This window comes from Centropristis striata, chromosome 5, assembly GCF_030273125.1.
Source record: "Centropristis striata isolate RG_2023a ecotype Rhode Island chromosome 5, C.striata_1.0, whole genome shotgun sequence".
In the NCBI taxonomy this organism is placed as follows: domain Eukaryota; kingdom Metazoa; phylum Chordata; class Actinopteri; order Perciformes; family Serranidae; genus Centropristis; species Centropristis striata.
The window spans coordinates 25,954,291-25,981,407 of record NC_081521.1 but is presented as its reverse complement, the minus strand read 5'-3'; the positions used below and the strand labels follow the sequence as shown (position 1 = coordinate 25,981,407).

General features: G+C 38.2%; 1 protein-coding gene across 1 annotated transcript in view; it reads right to left on the bottom strand.

Annotated features, from left to right (window-relative positions):
- Positions 1-26,842, bottom strand: part of cacna1db (calcium channel, voltage-dependent, L type, alpha 1D subunit, b) — a 120,445-nt gene extending 93,603 nt beyond the window's left edge. Inside the window, exons 1-3 of the mRNA XM_059333992.1 lie at positions 26,466-26,842; positions 23,621-24,113; positions 22,741-22,846 (exon numbers count right to left, since the gene is read on the bottom strand). Coding sequence (XP_059189975.1) covers positions 22,741-22,846; positions 23,621-24,113; positions 26,466-26,493 — 627 coding nt within the window. The 5' untranslated portion in view covers positions 26,494-26,842. The remainder of the gene's footprint in view (positions 1-22,740; positions 22,847-23,620; positions 24,114-26,465) is intronic.
- Between the last annotated feature and the right edge of the window lie 275 nt (positions 26,843-27,117).

Here is a 27,117-nt window from a genome sequence, read left to right as displayed (position 1 = left end):
TTATATGGTGTGTATTTTACTATTACACTGCACCTTATACCCGATAACTCATACTATACTATTGTACCATATGCTACAATACTTGTTAATATGTCATATTGTCTTACCACATCATATACTAATTTATATTTCTATGTTGCTTTATTGCTTTATTATATAGACAACCCATAGTATCAATGCTTAATCACTGTTTATTTTTCTCAGTGCACACTGTTTACAGGTACACACTATCACAATCTGTTTTGTCAAATAAGAGACATTTCTCAGTCCATTCATCTCACTTCAGTCTTTTTAATTCTCCACAATGAGAGTCAAACCCACAGATTGACCAACAAAGTATTCAGTCAAACTGAACTTAACTGTATGGACGACAATAACTGCAGAATTTCAGTGCTTCAACTTGCTTGAACTTTCTTCAACTTTAAGCTTTACTGCTCTGAATTTTTTTGAATGAAACATAAAAAAAAGCCCAACTTTGCAGCGTTATTTCAACAACTTCTCGACACAATATCCTGACGCACCTGGTGCCTATAGACTCCTTAGATCTTATAGTTTTATATATGATACCAGTATTTCCAGTACATTCCTAAAAGTGAGCCCACTACCGATTCTGGAAAAAACAAAAACAGCAAAAATACTGACACTAAATAAACGCTTAATTACGATACATGGCGGCCATTAATCAATACAATATTTCCACGCAAAATGTTGCGATATTATACTGTATCGATTTCCCCCCCACCTCTACTATATCATATTTATACTTATGATCTTATTTATTCGTGCAACACTGGTTCCAAAAAAGCTGGGACGCTGTTCTAATGCTTTTATGACATTTTTTCAATTTTTTTTTCATATTCTGTATTTGATGCATTCTGTTGTTATTTACGTTTCACACATCATCCCAACTTTTTTTGATTTGTATATAGCTCTTATTATTAAATTCCCCTCTGGGAATCAATTAAGTATTGTCTTATCAAACAAATATTCTTTGCTCTTTGCGTCCCACCTTTTTCGTTGAAATTCATTTCAATCCAACAAGCTGCTACTCAGCAGACAGCGATTTGGGTCAGATCCAGCAGAACACCGTGTTTTTTCTGAAGTACAAGGCTTAACACTGCATTCATAAAGTGTGCTCTGTGGCTAATGTCTCAACAAAACGTGGTTTTGGAATCCAAAAGCTTTAAAATTATAGTGTGTGTATGTGACTGTGTGAGACAGAGAGTATAAGAGAAAGAGAGTGAGCATGTGTGTGTTTATGTGTTTGTGTCCCACATTCCCAGCAGTGACTGTGGTCCCTGGGCCTTTGGGTGCTAAGCAGTCTGTCCAACAGGCCTCCTGACATCTGGGCATCTGTCACCCAACGGCCTAAAAACCTGTAAAGCCCCAGAGCTCCATTTAAAATACACAAACACTTGCATAACGCTCAGACATGCCCACACAGGTCTTGTGTGTGTGCGAGTCACAATTCATAGTATATTGTTCATTAAACATGAAATCATTTTGCCCCTCCAGGGTGGTGTCACATGAAAAAAAGTCAGAGAAACATCTTCTGATAAGCATTTTGGTCCCACTTACTGAATCAAATGTTTCATTGAGAGTTTGAATTTAGCAGAGCGTGTATTTCTGAGCATGTTTGCTGTAGTTATAATGCAGAGTCTATATTTAACACATGATAATGATGAAGAGGAGTGACAGCTCAGAGGAGGAAGGAAATGACTCACAATGATGGGACTGCTAATAAAGCTGTATGATCGCAGATGTCCTGAGGCTACTTTAACGCTGTCTCTCACACACACAGATAGTGGCTCCAAAAAAAATGTATCCATCCATCCATCCATCCATCTATTTTCCTCCGCTTAACTGGGTCGCGGGGGCAGCAGGCTAAGCAGGGCATTCCAGACGTCCCTCTCCCCAGCCACAACGTCCAGCTCCTCCTGGGGGACCCCGAGGCGTTCCCAGGCCAGGAGAGAGATATAATCCCTCCACCGTGTTCTGGGTCTTCCCCGGGGCCTCCTACCAGTTGGACGTGCCCGGAACACCTCCAACGGGAGGCGCCCGGGAGGCATCCTTACCAGATGCCCAAACCACCTCAGCTGACTCCTTTCGACGCAAAGGAGCAGCCTTCCGGTTCAGCTCCTTCTTCACCACGACGGTCCGGTACAACGCCCACATAACTGCTGACGCTGCACCAAACCGCCTGTCCATCTCACGCTCCGTTCTACCGTCACTCGTGAACAAGACCCAGAGATACTTGAACTCCTTCGCTTAAGGCAGTGCCTCTCTCCAGACCCAGAGGGGGCAGTCCACCATTTTCCGGCAGAGAACCATGGCCTCAGACTTGGAAGTGCTGACTCTCATCCCAATCGCTTCGCACTCAGCTGCAAACCGCCCCAGTGAGTGCTGGAGGTCTCGGTCTGATGAAGCCAAAAGAACCACATCATCTGCAAAAAGCAGAGATGCAATTGAGGCTTTTAACGTGGCCCATTCGGACTCCATGTCCTCAGCCTCACTCGGGATGCTGGAGAAATTCTTCCGGAGGTGTGAGTTGAAGACCCTGCAGACAGGGGCCTCTGCTAGACGTTCCCAGTTCACCCTCACTACACGTTTGGGTTTGCCAGGTCTGTCCAGCAGCCTCCCCCACCACCTGATCCAACTCACCACCAGGTGGTGATCAGCTGACAGCTCTGCTCCTCTCTTCAAGCGAGTGTCCAGAACATGCAGCCGCAGATCTGATGATACGATAATAAAATCGATCATCAATCTTTGGCCTAGAGTGCTCTGGTACCAGGTACACTTATGAGCAACTCTATGTTCGAACATGGTGTTTGTTATGGACAAACCGTGAGTAGCACATAAGTAGAATAACAAAACACTACTCAGGTTTAGATCAGGCAGGCCGTTCCTCCCAATCACCCCCCTCCAGGTACCATCATCGTTACCCACGTGAGCGTTGAAGTCTCCCAGAAGAACTATAGAGTCCCCAGGCAATACCCCTTCCAGGACACCACCCAGAGACTCCAAGAAGGCCGGGTACTCCAAGCTGCTGTTCGGTGCATAAGCACAGACAACAGTCAGAGGCAACCCTACCCTGGGCAACTCCGGAGAAGGAGAGAGTCCAGCCTCTCTCCAGGAGTTTGGTTCTAGAGCCCACGCTATGCCTGAAGGTGAGCCCAACTATTTCTAGCTGGTAACAATCCACCTCCCGCACAAGCTCAGGCTCCTTCCCCGCCAGCGAGGTGATGTTCCATGTCCCCAGAGCCAGCCGCTGAAGCCAGGGGGCAGCACGCCCAGGTACCCGCCTTCCCCTGCTGCCCGGCTCACACTGCACCCGACCCCTATGCCCTACTCTGCGGGGGGTGAGCCCACAGGTTGGAGGATCCATGTGGCTTTTTCGGGCTGAGCCCGGCTGGGCCCATGGACAAAAGCCCGGCCACCAGACCCTCGCCTGCATGCTCCCCTCCCGGGTATGGCTCCAGGAGGGGGCCCCAGTTTACCCGTGCCGGGCGAGGTACACCAATGTTAAAATAAATGTATGCTGCTGGAAATTACAAAAAATGTTCAGGTTTTTATATCACTTTGTAGCTTCCTAATTATGTTACCTATGTATTCAAATCCAGACACTTTCCCAGGCCTTTCTACAAACTTCTTCTTCCCGTGTGACCTGACGTAGCGTTCTGGATAATGCAGGACTACATAAAGTATATATATACTTATCCATAGCCAGTTTGTGTTGCTGATGGTCGGTACAGCTGCCGTCCATCGTACCGGCACAGGAGCTAAGCAATGTACTGCTGAGGAAACACATTAGGCGTGTCCCCATTAGGTACTTTCCCTCTAGTGAGCCACTGTGGGTGTGTCTTTGGAGAGAGGATCCACCCAAGATCCGCTGTGACTCCCCGGATAGTGGCTCAGAAAGTACCTGCCTCGGGTAGGTACTTTTCTGTGCCGCTACTAACTCGTCAAGCTGGTAGGATACGGTTGAAGCGGGATATGACGTGAGTAGAACTCGACACAACCACAACATAAACAGCGATTTTGTTTTTTTTAATCTCCTCATCAATAGCTCGCATCCTTGACTGGTGCACGGTCTCCAAGACCAGGTGTACAAACACGACAAACAGTAACACAGTAACCATCTCCTCTACTTCCATGTCGACTGGTTGTCAGCGTCGTGTCACTGATGTCACGTTCAAAATTGTCGCTAAATAATCACGTGAGTGTCGCAGAACTACTTACGTCACATTTGAACTCCGTTGATGAGCCGCTACAAAACTACATGTATGGGAGCAGAGGCAGAGGGGAACTAACTAGTGGGCGTAGCCAAAACACTCGGCCGCTTTCCAAAAAGTACTCAGTGGAAAAACACCTATTATTTTAGTGGACCAAGTCCTTCTGCAAGGAAAAATTAAGTTTCTTATCAAAGGAGTCTTTGGTGGCTTTGAGCAGATCAATAAACTGCTTAAGACAGGCGCCACAGCAAAACTTATTTTAGCCACCTAAAAAAGAACCAACTACAACATCAATACCTTTACCTTTCCTTCACCTCTTTACCTTGCCGTCAGACAGCCCTTTGACGGGGAACTGCAGCCCTATTCTACATTCTCTTCCACCAGACTCCGTTGGCAAAACCAGCAATTTTACCTCACAGAACACGGGAGTGGCTGGTTTAATGTTACTGCCACCTCACTCAGTTAGTTTGTTTGCGTTATTATGTGACTTTTAGATGCTATTATGATGTTACATCCACAGAAGTATATTTGGTGTTGTAATAACCAAGTTTAGCTTAACTAACAGTGACTCAGCTTTTGCTAGAAGTCACAGCTTACTGTGGTAAGATTTAATGATACAGGGGTTTTTTGACTAACCAAAAGACCTTTTTCACAGCAGACAGTCATAGCAGGAAAATCACAGGTTTAATTCTAAACAGTAAATGGCTGCGTTACACTCAGGTGAGACAGTTCCTGGGTCCAGCTATTCAATCACACTGAAATTAACTTTTAAAATAGATTGATTAAAATTCTGCTATAAAATGTCAAATAACAAACACCCATCACAGGTTTTTAAAAAAGCCTCATTTGATGCACTCATATTGCAGATTTGGTTTCAACAGTTGGAAAATCTAGCAGAAATGTTTTAGCAGAGAAATCAAACAGCTTCTCATTTTGACCTGTAATTTTACGGCATTATTTTTTACAAACAAAATTATCAATATTCATCAAATATCATGAATTCAATCAGTTTAATGTGCTGCTACCAACGACATGAAAAAGACACATTGTTGCTGATAAACACACACACACACACACACACACACACACACACACACCCTTTACAATCCAATCCAGCATCATTCAAAAACTGTGATTTAAAATGAAGACAAGCAGCACATTTACATGCACCCCTTGTTTTCTTCAGTTTATTGTTCATTTAAATGCCTGGTACAACTAAAGGTACATTTTTCTTCATAATGATTTTGGTTATTACCAAGAAAAGCATTGAAAATGGCTAGATTAAATTAAATTAAACTCTTTTAAGCTATTTTTGTTGTTATCATTATATTTGTCCAAAGAAATGTATCTTTAGTTGTACCAGACATAAAAATGAACAATATACTGAATAAAAAGAAGGTCTAATATTTTTTCCATGACTGTATCTCAGAAGCTGTAACAAGATAAGGTTTGGTATTTTTACTTGATTAGCAACAGATTCCTCTCTTGTCTAAATACACATAGCTTTTGTTTTGTTATGGGGTTATTTTTTTTTTATTAGACAGTTCACACACACACACACACACACACACACACAATATATGACAGCCTTGAACATACTGCAGTCCCTTTGTTAACAACACAGAAAGCTACCAAGTACATTTACACAAGATTGACGCATGATCCTTCCTTCCTGCTCCTTCCTGCTCATCATGGTGTGGTAGCACAGTAAACAGACACACACACACACACACACACACACACACAGAGAGAGACCTGAAAAGTCAGTGAGCTTTAACTGTTGTAAACCAACAGGGTAAATGAAGCTTTAAGGACATTAACAATGGTCCTTTTCACACTCTCCCACCCACTCTCCATCCTTTCTCTCTCTCCATCCATACATCCATCCTGCCATCCCTCCTTTAACGACGAAGGCTTCTGCCAATCTGGCAAATCAAGACGTGAGCATTGGGCCATTGATCAAAAGTCTCCTACAGACACATTTATTAAAATATAATCAAGTAATGACAAAAGAAGTCTTTGTGCATATACAGTCCCATCAGGATGAAGCACTCATATCCCGTACAGTCCCTTTAATTCAGTCAAATTTTAATGAACTAATTTTAGGACTTCTATTAGTATTACTAGTGTGTGGGCAGTGTGATCACTTGTTATCTGATCACAGTATAGACAACACAGCCTGTTGGTCTACACTTTACGGGTACAAGTATAACACTAAAAGCCATTTGGCGGACATCTGGATGAAAAACAATGTGAGGACTTCATTAAAAACTTTTTTTTGTTAATCACTCTGACTTTTTCATACTGGGTAAAAGGCTCTCTCATATGTTGTGTAATCCTACACCAGAAATTCAATTGTGAAAGTAGTTTATTATATACCATGTCACAGTATTCAATTGTATTTCTATTATCTACTTTACATTATGTACTTTATTATATTGTTATGTCTTTTGTACTTCTAACCAATACTATAACACTTATAATATAGTTCACACATGTTGGGTGCTGTTTGCGTAAATTTTGGCATTGGAATCTAATCTGTAAAAATGTTCCAATGTTAATAAAAAATCTGAACAAGGACAACAAGCATCTACTTGAGCTGAAGGAAAACTATGAGTATCATTTATACCACACACCATATTATTAACCTGCATATCAACACCAACTGATCCAAACCAACCTGTTCTTCTCCCAACTGATCACATATAAAAACTTGATCATGAGGTGTGTCTTTTTAACTCATATTTTTCTTTTTTCTTTTTGTCCCAATACTTTAACAACGTTAACCACATGAGACTCACATCAGACTAGCCTCCACATCCAACAATGACACTAAAGGAGTACCCTGAGTGTGAAGAAGTGGCCACATTTGACTGGTTGGGAGTGACAATGTGACCCAAAAGGTAATGGACCACAACAACAACCTACATTTGACAGGAGCGTAATACTTGTCTTGAATAATAATTTTAACAGTGAATGTAAGTGTCAGGGAAAAGCAAGACATCTGTTCATTGTATGAGTTTTGTATTTCATAGGGATGACCTCTGTATGTACCCTAACCTTAACCATCACAACTAAATGCCTAACCCTAAACCAAGTATAATTGTAACCTTAACCTTAAAAGCAAGTCTTTAGAAGTGAAGAAAATGTCCTCATGTCCCAAAAATGTCCTCACTCTGTTGGTTAAAAACTTACTCTGGTCCTCACTGTGTCTGATGTACAAGGAGACACACTCACACACACACACACACACATACACATACACATACACAAACACTGCCTGGCTGGCTGTTAATGAGAGGGCTTCACCTCACATACTGCAAACTTGCATAAAGACACCTACACCTTTCCTTTCACCCACCCACACACACGCACATACAGTGTATACATATATATAAATACATATACAGGAGACATGCTAACAGTGGTGAAGTGAAGTGAATGTGTGTTCTTTGCATATATAGTGTGTTTGAATGTGTATGTTTGTATAAAAGCAGTGCACTAAAGGCTGACAACTTACTAGGTCAACAACAACCAGCCACACGCAGCCATAGCTGATCACCAATAGAATCAATTGATCCCACCCTCACCGCCTCTTTCTCCCTCTTTTTAGATGTTTAAAGTGACAGCAGCTGACACCCAATACATTTACAAATATGACAAAAAATCTACAATATGCAGTCGTGTTATAAAGTCATGGAAAAAATTATAAGGCCATTTTTTGCCTTCAATTTCTTGTTCATTTTAATGCCTGGTACAACTGAAGGTACGTTTTTTCGGACAAATATAATTGTAACAACAGAAATACCTCAAATGAGTTAATTTAAGAGCTGATATCTCGCCATTTTCCATGATTTTCTTGATGATAACCAAAATCATTATCAAGAAAACCATAGAAAATGGCTAGATATCAGATCTTAAATTAAACTCTTACAACTATTTTTTGTTGTTATCATTATATTTATCCAAACAAATGTACCTTTAGTTGTACCAGGCATTAAAATGAACAAGACATTGAAGAAAACATGGGTGGTTAGTCATGACTGTAGGTAAAAGTCCTGTTCTTATACTCTTACTTAAGTAAAAGTATTAGCCCCAAGATATATTTAAAATACCAAAGGTTAACGTACTCTGTATGCTTGAATGGCCAATTTCCCAACAACCACTGCCAACATGGATAACAAGATGTCAAATGTAATCAATCTGTTCTTTAACATCACTGTCAACAGAATTCTGTTAAATGCATTACGTTGATATAATCTTATGACATGATGAAACACAAAACACAACCTCTGAATCCTGACTGTGTATCTCTTCACAACATACAAACATGCAAAGAAGAAGACACGCCCATACACACACACTCACGTGCGTGTGTGCTGCTTAGTGTGACTCTCATTTCCTTCCCTCTCTTTAAACCTTTAATCCCTGACTGAGAGAAAAATGACGCAACCTGTCATTCTGTTCCCAGAATCACACGCACACGCAATCGAAAAAACACACGTCATGCATGATTGTAACGCATGCGTATAACCTTAAACTCAAGAGTGTTTGCAGATCAATCAACATGTAGACAAGCACAAAAACACACACCGCAGTTTGGGCAGAGGTCACCAGCAGTGCATGCTTTGACTGTCTGCTTGACTGAATAACAACATACACAATATAACACACACACATGCACACATCCTTATACTTCTATCTTTGTGAGGACACTTCATTGACATAAATCATTAAGTCATTTCTTAAAACCCACTTTTATAGACTGCTTTCTATTTTACCACTCCTTTTTACTTCTTGACTTTTTACTTTTTTACTCCTTTTACATTTTCTTTTCTTTTTTTTCTTTTAATATAAAAATTGTTTTTAGCCTTGTGGCATCATTCTCCTTGTGATTAACTGCTCTCTGTCGAAGCACTTCTTAAGCTGCTGTTTTTAAAAGGTGCTATATAAATAAAGTTATTATTAATATTGTTGTTGTTATTATTATTATTATTATTATTACTCTAACACTAACCTAAACGGTTTTTTTTTTAACATTAACCCTTAAAATTAAGTCTTTGAAGTGAGGACCAGTCGAAATGTTCTCACTTTCCAAAAATGTCCCCACTCTGGTTATAAACATATTCAGGTCCTCACTATGTAGGAAGTACAAGTATACACACACACACACTCACAAACACACATTCACTACTGAATGAAATCACTCCTGTTCTGTTGTTTTGGATTACCTTGCCCACCTTAAAGCATTCAGGTCTTATGATTGCTGTTATACAACCAAGTCCGACATGTTTCTGACTCACAGTGAGGAGACGTGAATCATCATGTGACAACACATTGCCTGGTGCTCTGCTCTCTTAATGTATTTGTTCGGATTGTCCTCCCTTTTAAGATGCTAACACCATAAACATAAGCTGCATGTCTGAAAAAACATATTCCTATTCATTAAGGCTGAACAATAAATCAGAATTGTATCAAAATCACGATATGGACGAGTGCATTATCCAAATTGCAGGAGGCGCAGTTTTGTTAAAGGTAAAATATGTGTCTGAAAACTGAATTCTAAATCAAGTATTGTGGTGCTGTAGAGATGTCCCAGATGGTACAAATAAAAAAATCTCTCCATTATTAATATTTTTAAATGAAAATGCTGGGGCTGCCCCAACTAATCAGTTGTTTTGGTCTTGTCGACGAGGTTTCTTTGGTCAATAAGTCATGTTTTTATGCATTATTCTTTCTGAATGACTTATTTGCAAGAAACTTATGAGTTTACATCTCTGGTTAACAAGATTGAAGTGATGCTATTGCATGATTCTTTGCGGAGAAACTCAGTTTTAGAGACCCGCTGATTAAATCATTTAATCTAATAAACAAGACGTACACTCTACAATTTTAGAAATGTTGTTTTACTCCAACTTCTTCTGTACGAGTAAATACATTGTAAAGTAAAAGTGAGTTTCACTGTAATAAATTGACAACACGTCAGCCCCTGTGGTCTGTTCTGGCTATTGACAATTCTTAATATATAAAGTTTGTTTGTTAAGAAGATGAGATCTCTGCAGTACTGGATCCTTTATCTATATGTTTCGCACAAAAACGAGTCAGTCCAAATTGTGATTCCCTCTCTTATTTTCTCTCACTCACACACAAGTTAGCAGCACCAACAAACTAACAAGGATGGCTCTGCTTTAACTGTGTGAGAACGTGACAATGTGTGTCCAACATTTCTGACATATTAGAAGTTCATTTGAACACAAGGCGGAAATGCGGTCCGACTTTAAAATGAGTTGTGTGGCTCCAGTCTTTGCTCTTGTCAAATAAATTGTAAGAGTGTTAGTTCACTAAGAATTTCTTTTGTCAAGGACAGCCTTATAATTCTCTCCAATGTCATGAATCAGAGCCTGTAATAAAAAAAGCTGTTGCACTTTTTCTTTTTTTGTCCTGCAAAATTAACCCCCTCAATGCTAAAACCTGGAACTTAAGAGAAAAAAACGTACTCTGGTTGACAACCATCCACGTTTATTATACCAATGACCTTCTCTTCTTAAAAATTGAGACAAATCACTAAGACCTTAAACACTCAGAGACTCTGAAAGTCGTTCAAAATCACTCCACAAACTGGAGCTAAATTTGGGCTGAAAGAATTACCATGGAAATTACATTTTTGCAGGCAGATTTATGACAATTGGTTTTACATTTAAAAGGAATTAAATTGGAGGTGAAGGCTGAATGTTTTCTGCTGTGTGCTTTGACTCTGTGTCACGACTCAAACTGAAACACACCTGCTGCAGATGGTTTTAATCAGAAAATTATGTGACTTGTTACCATGCTTTCACCTCCTTAATGCAATCCTGCATTAGCCACAAGGTGATTTACCCTCTGATCTCTGACTCATGCTGTTCATGTCAAGGATCACCCACGTGCAGTTAAAATGGACTCCACAAATGAACACAATGCATTCACAGCCAGGTTGACTAAGCATCGAATATGAATACATCTGATCATAACCTAAGTCTTTTTGGTTTGGATAATTCTGGATTATTATTGTTCTTGCTTGCTTACTTTTATCATTTTTCATCACTTGTTTCTCGTTCTTACCAGTGTTAACTGTGAAGCACTTCAGGTTGCTTTTGGGTATGAATTTGCCTCTCCTTGCCTTTTCATTCTTCATCTTTTCATTGTTTGTTCTATGCATTAAAATAGCCTCAAACCACTCCTGCACCATAGCACATACAATAGATTTTCTCACTGACTATCACAGCTGCTCCCTTCACTTCATGCCAGGTTTTATACATACAGCAGGTGCTCTCACAGAGCCAAGTCATGAGTCACATTCTTCTTTCCATTTAAACAAAATGATCATATTATTCTTTGTGATTTAAAGATCTTTTTTTTAAAAAGTGTGTGAGATCTAAAATACCTCAGAACATGTATTTTATTTTGAAAATCATAGAATTGTGTTCTAGTAAAAACTTGGTTTGTCCATTTTTTACTATAACAAAAACCTCACTTACAGAATGAATGTACATTTTATTAAAAAAAAAAAATGTTAAAGATTTTTTCAAATCAAATTTTAAAAAAATGTATATAATTTTTGTTAATATCGCACCATTACAGAGATATTATTACATTAATTATGGTGCCATCTTTTCTGTTACCACCAACTTTGACTAGATAGTAGAATAAATATGTATGTCAAATCAAACTAGAAGTCCTTTTACTGAACTTTCATCAACATATTGTGATTTATAAATACACATAATCCAGGACAAAAGTCACCATAAATATTTAAAATGTAAATATAGATGCCATTTAGCAGGGAGAGTTTGCCAAGAGCACGTGTCTCAGTTTTTTTAAGCGCTGACATGGCTAATGGTACACACACTCTGCACTGATCAGGTTTACTCTACCAACATTGTATAGAATTCAGCTTATACACTCACCATCCACTTAATTAGCTAGCAAGGTGTACCTAATAACGTGGCAGTGTGGTCTTCTGCTGCTGTAGCTCATCTGCTTCAAGGTTGGACGTGTTGTGTGTTCAGAGATGCTCTTCTGCAGCCCTTGGTTGTAACGAGTTTTAAATTGAGTTACTGTTGCCTTTCTACCATCTCAAACCAGTCCAGCCATTCTGACCCCTGGCATCAACAAGGTGTGGTTGTGCATGAAAATCCCAGTAGATCAGCAGTTTGTGAAAAACTCAGACCAACAACCATGCCACGTTCAAAGTCACTTAAATCACCTTTCTTCCTCATTCTGATGCTCGCTTTGAACTTAAGCAGCTCGTCTTCATGTCTACATGAATAAATGCATTGAGTTGCTGCCATGTGGCTGATTAGATGTTTGCATTAACAAGCAGTTGAAAAGGTTTAAATAGTAAAATGGCCGGTGAGTGTAAACCTCTATTACTGATGCCGTTGTTACTGCCACTATGTAGTCGAACTGAAGGCCGTTTCATTGACAGTGGAAAGATGGGGGTTTGGAGTGATGCCCCCTTTTAACGGTTCATTTTTTAATCTTAAAAAAACCCCTAACCTTCGGTCTTTAGGTGGGTCAGACATTATACCTCATGCTCAGTGGCCACTCTGTTCAAACTCATGAGACTTTATTCTGGATTTTAACTGAGGTCCTTTTAGTGCTATTTATTTGGATATTCATGATGTCTAGCATCCCATTGGGAAAAGTACTGTTGTCCTTGTTGTCAGCTTCTTGAAGCCATATTTCCTAAAGGGGCAGGAATTGGCCTGCTTGAGACCAACCAAAATACACAGAGAGACATTATGTTTCCAGGCTAAGAATAGATAGGCCTACTTTATGGTGATGATAAGGAAATTATATTTTAATGGAGCATATATTTGTGATTATTGCTTTCTGTTAGTAAGCCATTATTTTTAGATGAAAACATTTTGCGACAGCATTTCTATTAAGTTCTTCCCTGCTTATTAGCTGGACGTAAGTAGTTAAAAAGAGAATTATTGTTGACATGCAACATCTTGCCTTCATAGTTGCCCAGATTAATATCTTTTCAACGTGATTTATCCTCTAATTTGTTACTGTTCTCTCCAGACTTTACGTCATGATCATTTTCGTCCGGGTCACTTTTCACTGACCTGACTGAGCATGTCCATTTTTCAAGCATTTAAGCCGTTCATTCACTCAGACGTACACACACACTCCGCCCCCTACTCCTACACTCACACAGCAGATTCATATAGACTCTTATGGGATTACCAGCTGATCAGCAGTGTATGTTAGTCAGCTAGCGGTCAAAGGGGCCGTCATAAGTCTGCCTATTCACTAACCGGCTTAATATGATATTAATGATGCTCCTCTCTGCACAGGAACAGGAGGTGGGGGGAGAAAAGGAGGTGTGTAGTGTATTTAATACAGGAAAGAAAAACAGACAGAGGAGAGAAGACAGAGGGAGGAAAAACAAGGATGGAAAGCGTAGGATGAGACTGAGCCAGTTAAGTGGACAGAAAGACAGATTTGGTAATTTGAGAGTAATGGAGACATGAAGAGTGAGCGTGACACAACAGTGGGACCCACAAACAAAACAAAAGGTCACAAATAAGCAAACTGCAAGCCTTCAGGATCAATTTCAAACTGCTTCTTGCATGTAAGATTTGAGATGACTGCTGATATCTATGTTAGCGTGTAATTCATGAGCAGCATAAACACGAGTGGACAGCCGTGTCAGAAACACGTGCAGAATAACAAAATATGTCACGTTGTTTCATGAACTTCCACTTCTATTTGTTTGAACACGTTTCAGTTACAGTCGTGGCTTGAGTCTCTGAAGTAAATAAAGAATCTTTACAGAGAAGTTCTCGTGCAGAAGCAAGAAGGAATAACACAAGATTAGGGCACATAGTTTAATTTAGAGCCTGGCAGATATAATCGGCTGATATTTATCAGCATCAGTGTTTGTTGTCCGATATGTGCGGATACTACATATTTTTTTACACAATATATAATGCAGAAAACAATGGATCTAGCTATTTAATTGTTCTTGTTTGTCTCTAATTTAAATGGTCGACAATTGACTGACACTAAAAGCACTTTTTACATCCCCCATTCTGTTTTACATCCCCCATTCTGTTCACTAAGTATTTAAATTATTATTGTTATTTATTAGTTGTTTTTTGTTATTTGACTTTGAGTGATAAGAAAGGCGCCTATAAATAAAATGTATTATCATTATTATTATTATTGTTGTTGTTGTTGTTGTTGTTGTTGTTGTTATATTTAATACTGAAAGTACCGTTTTTTATATTTATTGCTATTTATTTAAATTGTATTTATTATTTATTTTATCAGCTATTATTTCTCAAATTGCCTGACAACATAACACAATGTATGTTTAATATAAAATATTGTGAAATAATTATTACATATATATTATATTATTTAATAAAGTTATTTGTATGAGAAAGTTTGAGTACCTTTGCAGAAAATTGTCCGCCATATCAGTTATCTGTGAAGTTTTTCCCTCTAAAATCAGTATTGGCATCATTTTTAAAAATCCCATATCAATCTGACTCTAGTTTAAACATGTTTACATTTTCTTCAAAATATGTGAAAGCATTTGCATTGTTACTTCTTTTTTTAAAAAGGTAAAAAGTGGATGAAAATAAACCAATTTTGTAAAAGTCCAAGGTGCATTCTGATTGCATTAATACCATTTGCACAAATATTGACTTCTTTTTTTGTTTTTCTAAATTATCCATTCATTTATTGATTTTTGCAGCATTTTGTGGAGCTCTGTTGTAGTTTCTCCCCATTTATTTCCCTGCTTTTTCAGCTTTTAGTTGGAAACCTAATCAGTGATGTTTACTTTCAGCTGTGGTGGTAAGAGCACAATTTCTGATTACCATAACAGGAACTGGAATCTGGGATAAACAACTATTTGAATCACCTTTTTTTGAGAAAAATCAATTTGTTGAAAATGTTTAGCCTTCTGCAAGATTTTAGTTAGTTTAGTTTAGTTTTTTTATATATAAATGCTGAGTCACATGCAACTTGAAGGAGTTCAATATTACAGCTGATGGAGGGTAGCTAAATGTGATACAGAGCATCTCTGCTTTCGGGGCGAGATTAATGTTGTTTGGTCATGATCCCCGACAAATAGATGTAATGAAATGAATGATTATAGATAGATAGATAGATAGATAGATAGATAGATAGATAGATAGATAGATAGATAGATAGATAGATAGATAGATAGATAGATAGATAGATAGATAGATAGATAGATAGATAGATAGATAGATAGATAGATAGATAGATAGATAGATAGATAGATAGATAGATAGATGCTTGCACTTGTAAGCTCGTGCCCTACATCTCTCCACCCATCCACCAATCCTCCCATCAATCCAGCTCTCTTTCCCCTCTCTCTTTCTGCAACCTCCACTCATTTACTGACGACTAATCCACTGTCCAGCTTAATCCCTCAACCACTACACACATAACTCTCACACACGCACACACTTTCTCCCTCCTCCTGCATACTCACACTCACACACAATCTCTTATATTAAAAAAGAAACACACCCAGATAGTACACATCTCACAAACTCATGACAAGTGGGGACATTTCTTCACTGTAAACACTTAAGTGATTTGTTCTACTTTGTAGGAATGGATATGAAAATTCTTACTTAAAATTCAGAGGCAGAACTGAAAAATGGCTTGAAAGGTGCAGAGGTCAAAAGCATTTTATATTCCTGCAAAATTATTTATTTCCACAAATCATCCCACACATTTCAGATTGTTTTTATGCTATTTCTTGCACATCAGGTCAGGTTCAATGAGGAAATCTAACATGGAGACTTAAATGTCGAAGTAGTCCAGTGCAGTATCTATAGATTGCAGCAGTCGCATTATTTGTAAAAGGCAAAACTATGTTTTAATATTTCCTTGGTACAGATATGCATTAAAAAATCACACTATGATCATTTTAATATATTTCTCAATGAAAATGAGAATAATGATGCAAAAATGATCATTCCCTCCAATCGAGAATAATTTAGCAATATACAGAAAAAAAGTTTAAGGCTGGTGTGGAAAAAATGCTCTAAAATGAGAATGCTTTCAAAAATAAATTTTTAAAAGTTCATTTTTTTTATCAATACACAAAATGCAAAGTGAGTGAACAGAAGGAAAATTATGGAGCTAGAACATTTACAGTTAACTGAGGTATTGGAAAAAAATTGGCATCCACTTTCTACTCATTTTCATGGTAAGATCATGTGAGGACTTTTAGCTGGTGTAAGTGTGTCCCTCAGCTGTCTGTTTCTCTTCCTCTTTCCCACCCTTCACTAGGAAGGAGCCGATCAAACAACACCTACACGCTCTCTAAAAAAGGATGAAGCCGTAGTTGTGGAAATACTACTGTGGTGGTGAGAGAGACAGACCGAGTTCCCCAGAACTTGAATGGATTATAGAAACACACTCACGGCCTCGGGAGAATATCTGCTGTTAATGTTCTGTGAATTTATGAGTCGCACACAAGCATATGAGCTCACACAGCAACACATTAAAGCACTGCATTTAGATATATTTGGAACACTTAAATGTGAGTGTTTGGATCATAATGAGTGAAGACGGAGGAGAAATTGATTCATCTGTTTTTTTGTGTACATTTTTATAAATGTATAGCTGACAGCAGCGGTGGAATGTAACGAAGTACAATTACTCAAGTACTGTACTGTTCAGGTGATTTAACATTAAAAAAAACATGATTAATATGAAGTGATAAGACTTTATTTTTAGCTAAACCTCATAAAAGTATATTTAGTAGATAAAATTAGCTCTATCTTTACAAAATTAAAATGCTACGTACATAAATTCATCAATAATAATAATTCAATATATTTGTTATATATTAAACCATCACAAGTACTTTACTTTTGAAACTTTAAGTCCATTTTGATGCTGATACTTTTGTACTCTAACTTAAGTAAGTTTTGAATGCAGGAGTAAGTAAGTGGTAGTTGTACTTTTACTTAAGTACAGGATCTGAATACTTTTTCGACCACTGGGTGACAACTTTAGTTACTTTTTATTTCAAGATGTAACATAAAAAATATGATAAATTTAAAGTGATTAGACTTTTTTATTAAACCTTATATAGCATTTAAATGAGCTCTATCTTTACTAGATTAAAATGCTGCTTACATAAATACATCAATACAAATAATCTAATAATATATTTAGAATATATATAACAATCTGAGAGGGGGCATTCTGCATAAAGAGTACTTTCACTTTAACTACATTTTGATACTGATGCAGGACTTTTACTTGTAGTGGAGTAATTCTGCAGTGATCTAAATACTTCATCCACTACTGCTAAAGACTCAGCTCCTTCATAAACACCTTCACAGAAGAAAACAACAACAACAACAACAACAAAACCTAAAAACCTTCTATGAACTATTTGCACTCCCTGATAGCACCTATAGTTCCTATGGGACTCAAATGTAACCCCATGGCACCTATTCATGTGCTGTCTTCTGACTTGATCTTTGCTTGTGTTGTACACGGTTGCCCATAAAGTTGAAATATAAAATATTTTTTACTTCTTTCCATGAAATGATTGTGACAATGTGATTTATTATAGACAGATAAAGTGTATATATATTCAAAACTTTATTAATCAATCTCTTCCAAACATATCACAATGAGAATTAAACCACAATTAACGGAGGATTGTGTCTGAAAACAAAATTATTTCAACTTTATGGGCGCCCGTGTATGAACTCTCGGGTGTAAATCGTTAAATTAAACTGTAACATTGTAACATAAACAAATTAAGCATCAATGATTAAATTAATCTGAGCAGAACTTGAGCAGGATTTTGCACAGTAATTTGAGAGCATTTTGTAAAATATCAATTTTTCAAGTCTCATGTCCGAAATAAATTCTTTCAGTAGCTGCCAAACCTGCCAAAAAGTGCATTTATGGACTGCACTTCATTATATACAAGATCAAATTCTGTGCTCCACGTAGAATTATATGAAAGATCAACACTCTGCATTTGTTACAAGTACATACATGGTAAACTACCAATTCAATGTGAAAATGAAGTAGATTAACAATAGCAGCCACAATGACATGAGGACAGTTAGTCTCCATCTATGGAATACTAAGTGAGACAAATTGTTAGAAAAAATCTATTAATGACAAACTACAGATTATTATACATCTCATCCCTGAGAGCAGAAAAGAGCAGTGTCACATGTGACTCTTCCAGAGATACAAAAAACTGTGTATACACACACACACACACACACACACACACACACACACACAAACACACTGTACATTGTGCAGTGAATGATGACTTGGACAGCGTGAATAATCCCCATCTGTTGAGGAAACATGCTACGTTTCTGTGTCCGTCTCTCACTATAACACACACATAGGCACATGCATAAACACACACACACACACACACACACACACACAATCCCCTATGAAGCTAAAAAAGGTCCCTTGCCAGCCTCAAAGGAAAAAGCTAATGTTGGCATGGCTGCATGACAAAGTTTTCTGAGGACATTGCTACACTTGCAGGATTAAACGACAACCACAAAAAATGCTCTTTTGGCAATGAAATGTGCGGGGACATGATTTTCAGTGAAGTGAAGTAAATAAACTCACAAAATTACTAGAGCACAAGCAAGACCTGCCACAATCATTACAATATCGACTTATTGAGGTCAGCAGGAATTATCGGGGTCACTTCCATGTAACCCATGACATCCCTCGTTGTGTTTACATAAGACTGACACCAACATTTAACATGATGCCATAAAAACTGCAGGGTTTCCCCTATCATTATAACACAACTTTTTCTTCACAGCACCTATGTTGAATGAACAGAAATACATTTGCTGAGGTTACAAAGTTTCTAGCCACTGAGGAAGTGGACTGCCACATTGTCTGTTAGAGAATGAATAACTCTATATCTCTATACAGGTGCATCTCAATACATTAGAATATGATGGAAAAGTCCATTTCCAGTAGTTCAAGTCAAATAGCCCCAACCAAGTTTATTGAGTGCATATAGATGGACATACTTTTCAGCATTTCCATATTAAACATACCTTTAAAAATTGGTCTTTTGTAATATTGATTTTTTTGAGACACTGAATTTTAGGTCTTCATTAAATATAAGCCATAATCATTATAATGAAAAGAAATTAAATATATATTAAGACATGAAATGTTTCATTCTGTGTGTAATGGATCTATATAATGTGTTATTTCCATTACTGACAAAAATAAACTTTTCTATGATATTCCAATTTATTGAGATTCACCTGTACCTATACAGCTCCTTCCCTCATTTAAATAACTCCATTTTTTACATACTGTTTCTACTGTTTATATTTTCTTTATATACAGTCACCCATAAAGTTGGAATTATTTCATTTTCAGACACAATCCTCTGCTAATTGTGGTTTCATTTTCATTGTGATATGTTTGGAAGAGACTGATTAATAAAGTTTTAAGAAGATATATACACTTTATCTGTCAAGAATAAATCACATTGTCACAATCATTTCATGGAAAGAGGTAAAAAATATATTTTATTTCAACCTTGTGGGCGACTGTGTATTCTTTAAATATTATTTGTATGCTCACTTCTATTCTTCATATTTTCTATTTATGCTGCTGTTTTGACTTGAAGTACTTGTTTCCTAATATATATTTATATTTTGTTATTTTGCACCATTGCACCACAGCAAATTCCTTGTAAGTGAAAACCTAATTAGCAAAAAAACCTGATTCTGATTCTGATTTTCCAATCTAATTGCAACTCTGATTTACTTTCTATGGTTAATTAAGCTAATTTGGCTGTGTCTGGTTTCACTTGAACTGGTATAAATATGCAACACAATAAATACGTCACATTTAGGTTGTTTATGTGGTTTGATTTTAAGGATAAAACATCTTGGTGCGAACGTGTCCAAGCCAGAACAATTGAGATTTTCCCTTCTTGCTCATACTTCCTGCAAAATATTCCTGTTTCATAAAACACGGCTACATGGGTGTTGACCATTACTCTGTCCGGTTAGTTCCAAACAGGTGCAACAATACTAACAATACTATACACATTGATATAGACATAAAAATGAATATATTTTACATGTGGGGATGCATAAATGGCCTGATGTTAAATCATATTTTTATGTTAAGGATGTTCAGTAATACTAGTCTTTGGACATGGAGTGGACGTCAGAGCTGGGCGATATATCGATATATCTTTTATATCGATATATTTTTAAATGTGATATGGAATTAGACCATATGGGATATATCGATATAGTTCAATTTTTTTCTTTCTTTTTATATCAATGCTGCCCTTCTTAGAGTTTGTCATATTTAGTTATTTTGTAATGTTCGTTATTCTTTTCTCATATAAATAGATTTATAGATTTATTTCAGAAAAAGATTGGCCTATTTTATGTCATAGGCTATTTTTATTTAATATATTTTTTATTTAAATGTGCATAAACCTCCATAAAGTTATGGAGGTTTGATTTTAAAATAGGTACTCTGTTGTCATACAGTATTTATGTGCACTTAAATAAACAGTTTCAATAAAACTACTTGTGACATGTCATATTTGGCTTTGACTTTGACTGAGCATTTGCTCTCACTTTGAGATTAAAATAACGAGATATGTATCGTATATCGATTTCAGCCTAAATATATCGGGATATGACTTTTGGTCATTCACAACCAAATGCATTGTCAATCAAATGTTAGTGGAGATATTGTTTATATATTCTGTTTTCTACAAGAGAGTCTGACTAGACCATTTCTGTCCATGAACACAACGTCACTCAGTAAAAAATATTCAACTGTTTGCTTTGCAGTAGATTTCAACAAGAACATAATTTCAATGTAACATGTAATTAAATCTGATCTGGATTCATACACTGAATTGTATTCAGTGGTAATATTATTTTTTCAATAGTTTCAGATGACACTGTAATTATAGAGGCACCAAAACAAGCAGCTTTTCATCTCTCTGTCTTTTCACCTCAGTGCTGCTCTCGCACCATGGGGAGCTGCTGGGACACACGGAGGGATGACCCGCTGGGTGCGTGTGTGTGTGTGTGTGTGCGTGTCAACAACAATGAAACCCGACACATCCATCCAAATATTGCCGGGAAAGCCCTCTGACGCCACCCTGCACGTCAGGCCCATCACAATCATGCGAAAGGTGTTGTGTCTGGCCTTTGTGTCATCTGGCTGATGACAAATAGTGGCACGAGCAGCTAGCGGCACAGTGACAAAACTAAACTATCTGCAGGGCTCCATACCACGACAGTTAAGTATGTTAAAATATGACAGCATCTCTCTTATGCAAACAAATTCAAGTGCTGTGGCATCAATGAGATGAAACACCAAGCCTGTTCTGAATGTTCTCACTGCTTCATGTGTTGTTCCACACGAGTGAACTACCAAGACTAGGTCGAAGCGGAGTATATGGCTGGCTAAAACCTACACTGTACTACTACCAGCGCCACATTCACTCTCTCTCGCTCGGCCACACTGCACACTAAAGTACTGCTCAAAGTAGCAACACTACTCTTATTACATTATGCGTCAAACTTTGTTAACACCTTGCAAATGATGAAGGAAAGTGGAAACACTGGCACCATAAATTAGCACCAAAAGTTTCTCCAACTACGCTTTCGAGCTTTGCACAGCAACAACAACCACATACAGTCATGGAAAAAATTATTTTTAAAAATGAATGCCTGGTAGAACTAAAGGTACATTTGTCTGGACAAATATAATGATAACAACAAAAATAGATCATAAGAGTTTAATTTCAAAGATGATATAGCCATTTTCCATATATAGCCATTATCGAGAAAAGCATGGAAAATGGCTAGATATCAGCTCTTAAATAAATATATATATATATATGAGTTATAGCCTGCCGTGCCTTATCATTTTTAAAAAGCAACAGCAAAAGCCAATGGGAAAACACACACTCGACCAACCAATGGTGTAACGTCAACACTCAATCAATCAGGCACAAACTTCTGTCTTTGTAGGGCCCTTTTTTGAATAAATTTTTTGCAGATCTCTCTATTTCCCCTACTTTTTACGTGAATGTATTTCCCTCTGAGATATAACAGGCCTTGCAAAGCTTCAAAACATTATCACAGTGTTCTTTTTACAATCCAATTTAGCTCAACACACTTTCTGGTAACACAAAATCCATACACACACACACACACACACACACACACACACACACACACAGGAAATGTGTAACTTCTGATTACCCAAACCCTTAAAAATCTCTCTAGCATGCTGATCTGTACCATCACACAGTGTACCCTGCTGTGAAGTGCATTTTACAACAATATATAGCAGTATGAACATGGTAATGGTGTGTATCGTGGGATGTGCAAACCCCAGCGCCTCCATTACATCACCAAGCCTTGTTTCTGTTTTTTCCACTGCCACTCACCAGTTCTTGGTTGGTAGAGTTGGAGTCGTCTCCTGGGAATGGGATGTAGATGGCTAAGGCCACACAGTTGGCAAAAATAGACAGCAGTATAAAGATATCAAATGGTCTGAAGGAAAGAAACTGTTAAGGAACACAGTTATCTCAAAGAAAGACATAAAAACATGTGAATATTGTGTATTCTGAGTTTTACATTCATTCTTTCACCTCCCCAACCATCCAGCCACTCAACTACGAAGCAATTCATACAAAATACAACAAATGTATAACTTTCCAGCAGTTGAAAGTATTGTTCCATTCATATTACTACAATCGATGTATGTTTTAATTAGGTTTGTTTGATTAGAATTCCCTAATCTCACGACTGTATGTGTGAAGTGGGTGAGGTTTGTTAAACATCCAGTTAGTCCTTTGATTTTGTTCCACTTCACTTAATTGATTGTGAGGACTGGTATGCCTTGTCAGTGAGTGACATGTTATACAGTCATGATAACATACAGTCATGGAAAAAAATGATTAGACCACCCTTGTTTTCTCAAATTTCTTGTTCATTTTAATGCCTGGTGCAACTAAAGGTACATTTGTTTAGACAAATATAAAGACATCAAGAAAATAGCTCATAAGAGTTTAATTTAAGAGCTGATATCTAGCCATTTCCCATGGTTTTATTGATAATGATTTTGGTTATTATTGTATATTTTATATTATATATTATTGGTTATTACTGCCGTACTTTTCCTGATATCCCTTACAGAGGGGATTGTAATAAGCTATAATAGTAATTTAGTAAAAATCTGGACAACGAATAACCCGTGCAGACTGCACCCACGTATGTGCCATCCCTTCACAGAAGCAGAGCGTCTGTCTCCGCACTAAAGGATACTTCCACTCCACCAGGCTGATGCAGGCCCTGCGGATGGGGTTGTTGAGGGTGAGGCAGAACAGAGCTCTGGGTGGCCTGCTGTTGGTAGATCCTCCTTGCTTTTTGCTTTTGGCGTACTGTTGCCTCTTCCTCTGTGCCAGCGAGCCCACAGGAGCTGCTCCGGTGGTGCAAACTGAGGGCCGTGAAGTTACCTCTGGCTTTTCAGCATCACCCTGCGCTTGGCGAGCAGCACTAATAGCGGCATGCCAGGCGAGGACCGGGCTGACACCGGAACTAGTGCCACCGGGGTCCTGAGTGCCACCGGGGTCCTGAGCGCCACTGCTGGCCCCGAGGAGGCCAGAAGAGCAGCCAACGGGCTTGCCGGTGCTGGACGGGGCCTGCAGGGGGTCGGGGGGGTGGAGGTGGTGGAGGTGGTGCAGACGGGTGTGGCTTCCTGACCAGAGAGCCGAGTCAGCGGAGGAAGTGGTCCTTTTGTTGCTGGCATACTGTGCCCCTGGAGAGAGAGGGAGGAGAGAGTGTGAGTATAAACAAAAACATCATGATGCTAATGCAACAGCTAACGTTGTGTCATGTTGAATGTGTTGGCTCACTGATGCTGATGAGATTTACTCCTCAGGTATACCGTACATCGGTTTAGTAGGCTATCAATAGTTTTAATAATGCATTCGGTCAGTGCCATGAAAGTTCAATCAGTCTGATTTCATAAAGTTGCATAAAACCAGCATACAGACTAAAACCAACACTTTTATACATTTCTAATAAGGATCCTATATATTTGTTTTTTATAATGTTGGTGTTTTTTTAAAGAATTGTGACCAAAGCTTGTCCTGAACGTAAAATTATATAATTATAATTAATGTAATTATTTACATTTTTATATATTACTTTTATTTTATTTTTAGTATGATTAATTTAAAAAAATAGATAAATGGGGAAATGTTCTCAGTTGGATGAACAGCCTTGGAGAAACTGACATTGACATTATCACAAATACTTGCGACACAGGTAATACATTGGTAACTACTGTATATATCTGCATTAAGCAAATATCTGCCAATGGTATGGTCCACCAGAATTTATCAGTCAGCCTTTAATCTGCACCGACACCTTTCATCACTGTCTGATTTGTAGTGATGAGTAGCTAGAAAATATGAACCTCAGTATCTGTAAATCACATAACACAAGAAATAATATAAGGTGACACTCTAATTATATATATTTGTGTGTAACTATAGCTGGTGTTTGTTTTTTTTACAACAAAAGGTAAAGAAACAAATACTGATGGGTCTGACTTTACAGCAGTGAGGGAGTTAAAGGATGGTTTTGTGTTTGATTTTTTTTTAAGTCAATTTCTTTGAGCAGAGAAGAGCTGGCATTGAATTTACCATAATATAAAGAGCAGTGGACTGAAGATACTCATTTTGTAATTTATGCAGATAAGAACAAGTGTAAAACTTTAATAAGTGCTGGAAATGTATACTGTCCACCAGTACAAAAGAAGATGAAAGCTGACTTGCTGAATGATGATGGGATGTAGAAATAAGAAGAGGAAGAAGAAGGGGATTGGTTCAAAAGAGTGTGGAAGACAGAGAGAGAGAGAGAGAGAGAGAGAGAGAGAGAGAGAGAGAGAGAGAATGGGCAGCCTGCATTAATGAGAGAGACAGAAAGAGTCATTAAAATCAATGCAAACCACGAGTGCCCTTGACACAGTCACTTTGGTTCACTGCAGCTCGACAGCAGAATCACATCAGAGACTACACAGTGTCACAGCTAACCAACATTTCATGGCATCCAACTAAAACTCACACTAAGAAGATCATAATCTAAAACCATGGCCAATCATCAGAAATTGATCTTAAAGCACAACAGCTCTACATCCTTGAGGCGGAGGAAAAGATGAATGAAGCTCCTATTGAACAACTTGTAGGGAAGAATAGCCAGAATACCAATGGAAATATATATATATATATATATATATATATATATATATATATATATATATATATACATATCAAATGCTTACAGAGAGTTACCAATATTTGATATTTTACCAGGTGATTTGCTCATTTTGATTGTATTGGGATAATTCTGCACAAAATCACTTTTTCTAAACTGAATGATTGCTCTGCAGGACAGCAGACCCTCATGATTCCACCACACAACACAACATCTCCACAGGTGCAGAATAACAAATGCAACCTGTTATTTAATGATGATGTGCAGCTTCTCTGACATTTCTGGGCTGCAGTAGCAAGAATAATCCCAGCAGTGCTACACATCTGTCACACGCTGCTGGATCACAACTGTTGACTGCTGTTGTTCTCGACTTTACTTTGCCCTGTGGGGGCTTTTTTAAATAACATTACATGGTTTGTTTGGACTACTTCTAAATAGTGAAACTGCGGATTTAAAACTAACGGGATTGCAGACTCTTGAAAAGTTGCTTTAGCGTCTCTCGGTTTATTGTAGAGGGCGCACAGATCCAAGGCATTATCCATCAACTGTCACATGGTTACAAAACGACCGCTTGGACATAATATCAGACTAAACATAGTCAATCATTTTTTCGGAGAACTAGCAGCAACTCGTTTCCCAGTGGATTTGCTGTCATTACAATCACGCAGATAGAACAAGCGCTTACAATGTCAATACTCAATCGGTGGGATAAAATAAGTTGGGGTGGAAAAGCCTGGCCCCAGACACGACTCAGAGAGCATATAATCACAGAGAATAAACAGACATCCAGAGAATAAACCAAACGAGCGCTCTCGCCCCCTCTCTCTCGCTCTCGCAGCGCTCCAAGTCTCCTCCTGCGCTCCACGCACGGGTTTTTTTTTTTTTTTACCTTCAGACTGTTCATCTGCTTCTTGCATCCTCGAATCCACATTGAAAAGATCCGTTTTAAATCCAACTCATCGTTGGAAGAAAAACATCCAAAGGTGTCGCAACGCGCGAGCCGGAGCCGAGCCGTTAACCTGAAATATAAAATGTTTTCCGAGCGCAAACCCTGACAGGAGCGCCAAACATTTTCGCCACATCCGGGTGCCCGCCTGCAGATTCACGGCGGATCCGAGGGGACGCGCGCTGACAGCAGCAGTCAATCCACTGCTGTCAATTATTCTCACTGAGTCTGGGGACGGACTCATACAAGTTACAGCGGCCACAGGATGCAGCATACAGGCCGTTACTGGAACCACATCCACACTGGATGTGCACCAGTTGCTGCCCACTAAACGTCAAAAGCGCGTAGTGGACTAAACATCACAAGTCAGGAATGAAGTCTGGCAGAATTCCTCACTATTTTCAGACTGGCAAAGATGCTCATTAATGCTTTAAAAGAATACTATAACGAATACATTACATGTTATGTGATTGGGGACAAATCCATCTTTTATAATATATATAGGCATTTTTTTTTTTAAACGGGGAGAATGCAACAACAACAACAACAACAACAACAACAACAACAACAACAACCCGTAAATAAGGCCAACAAG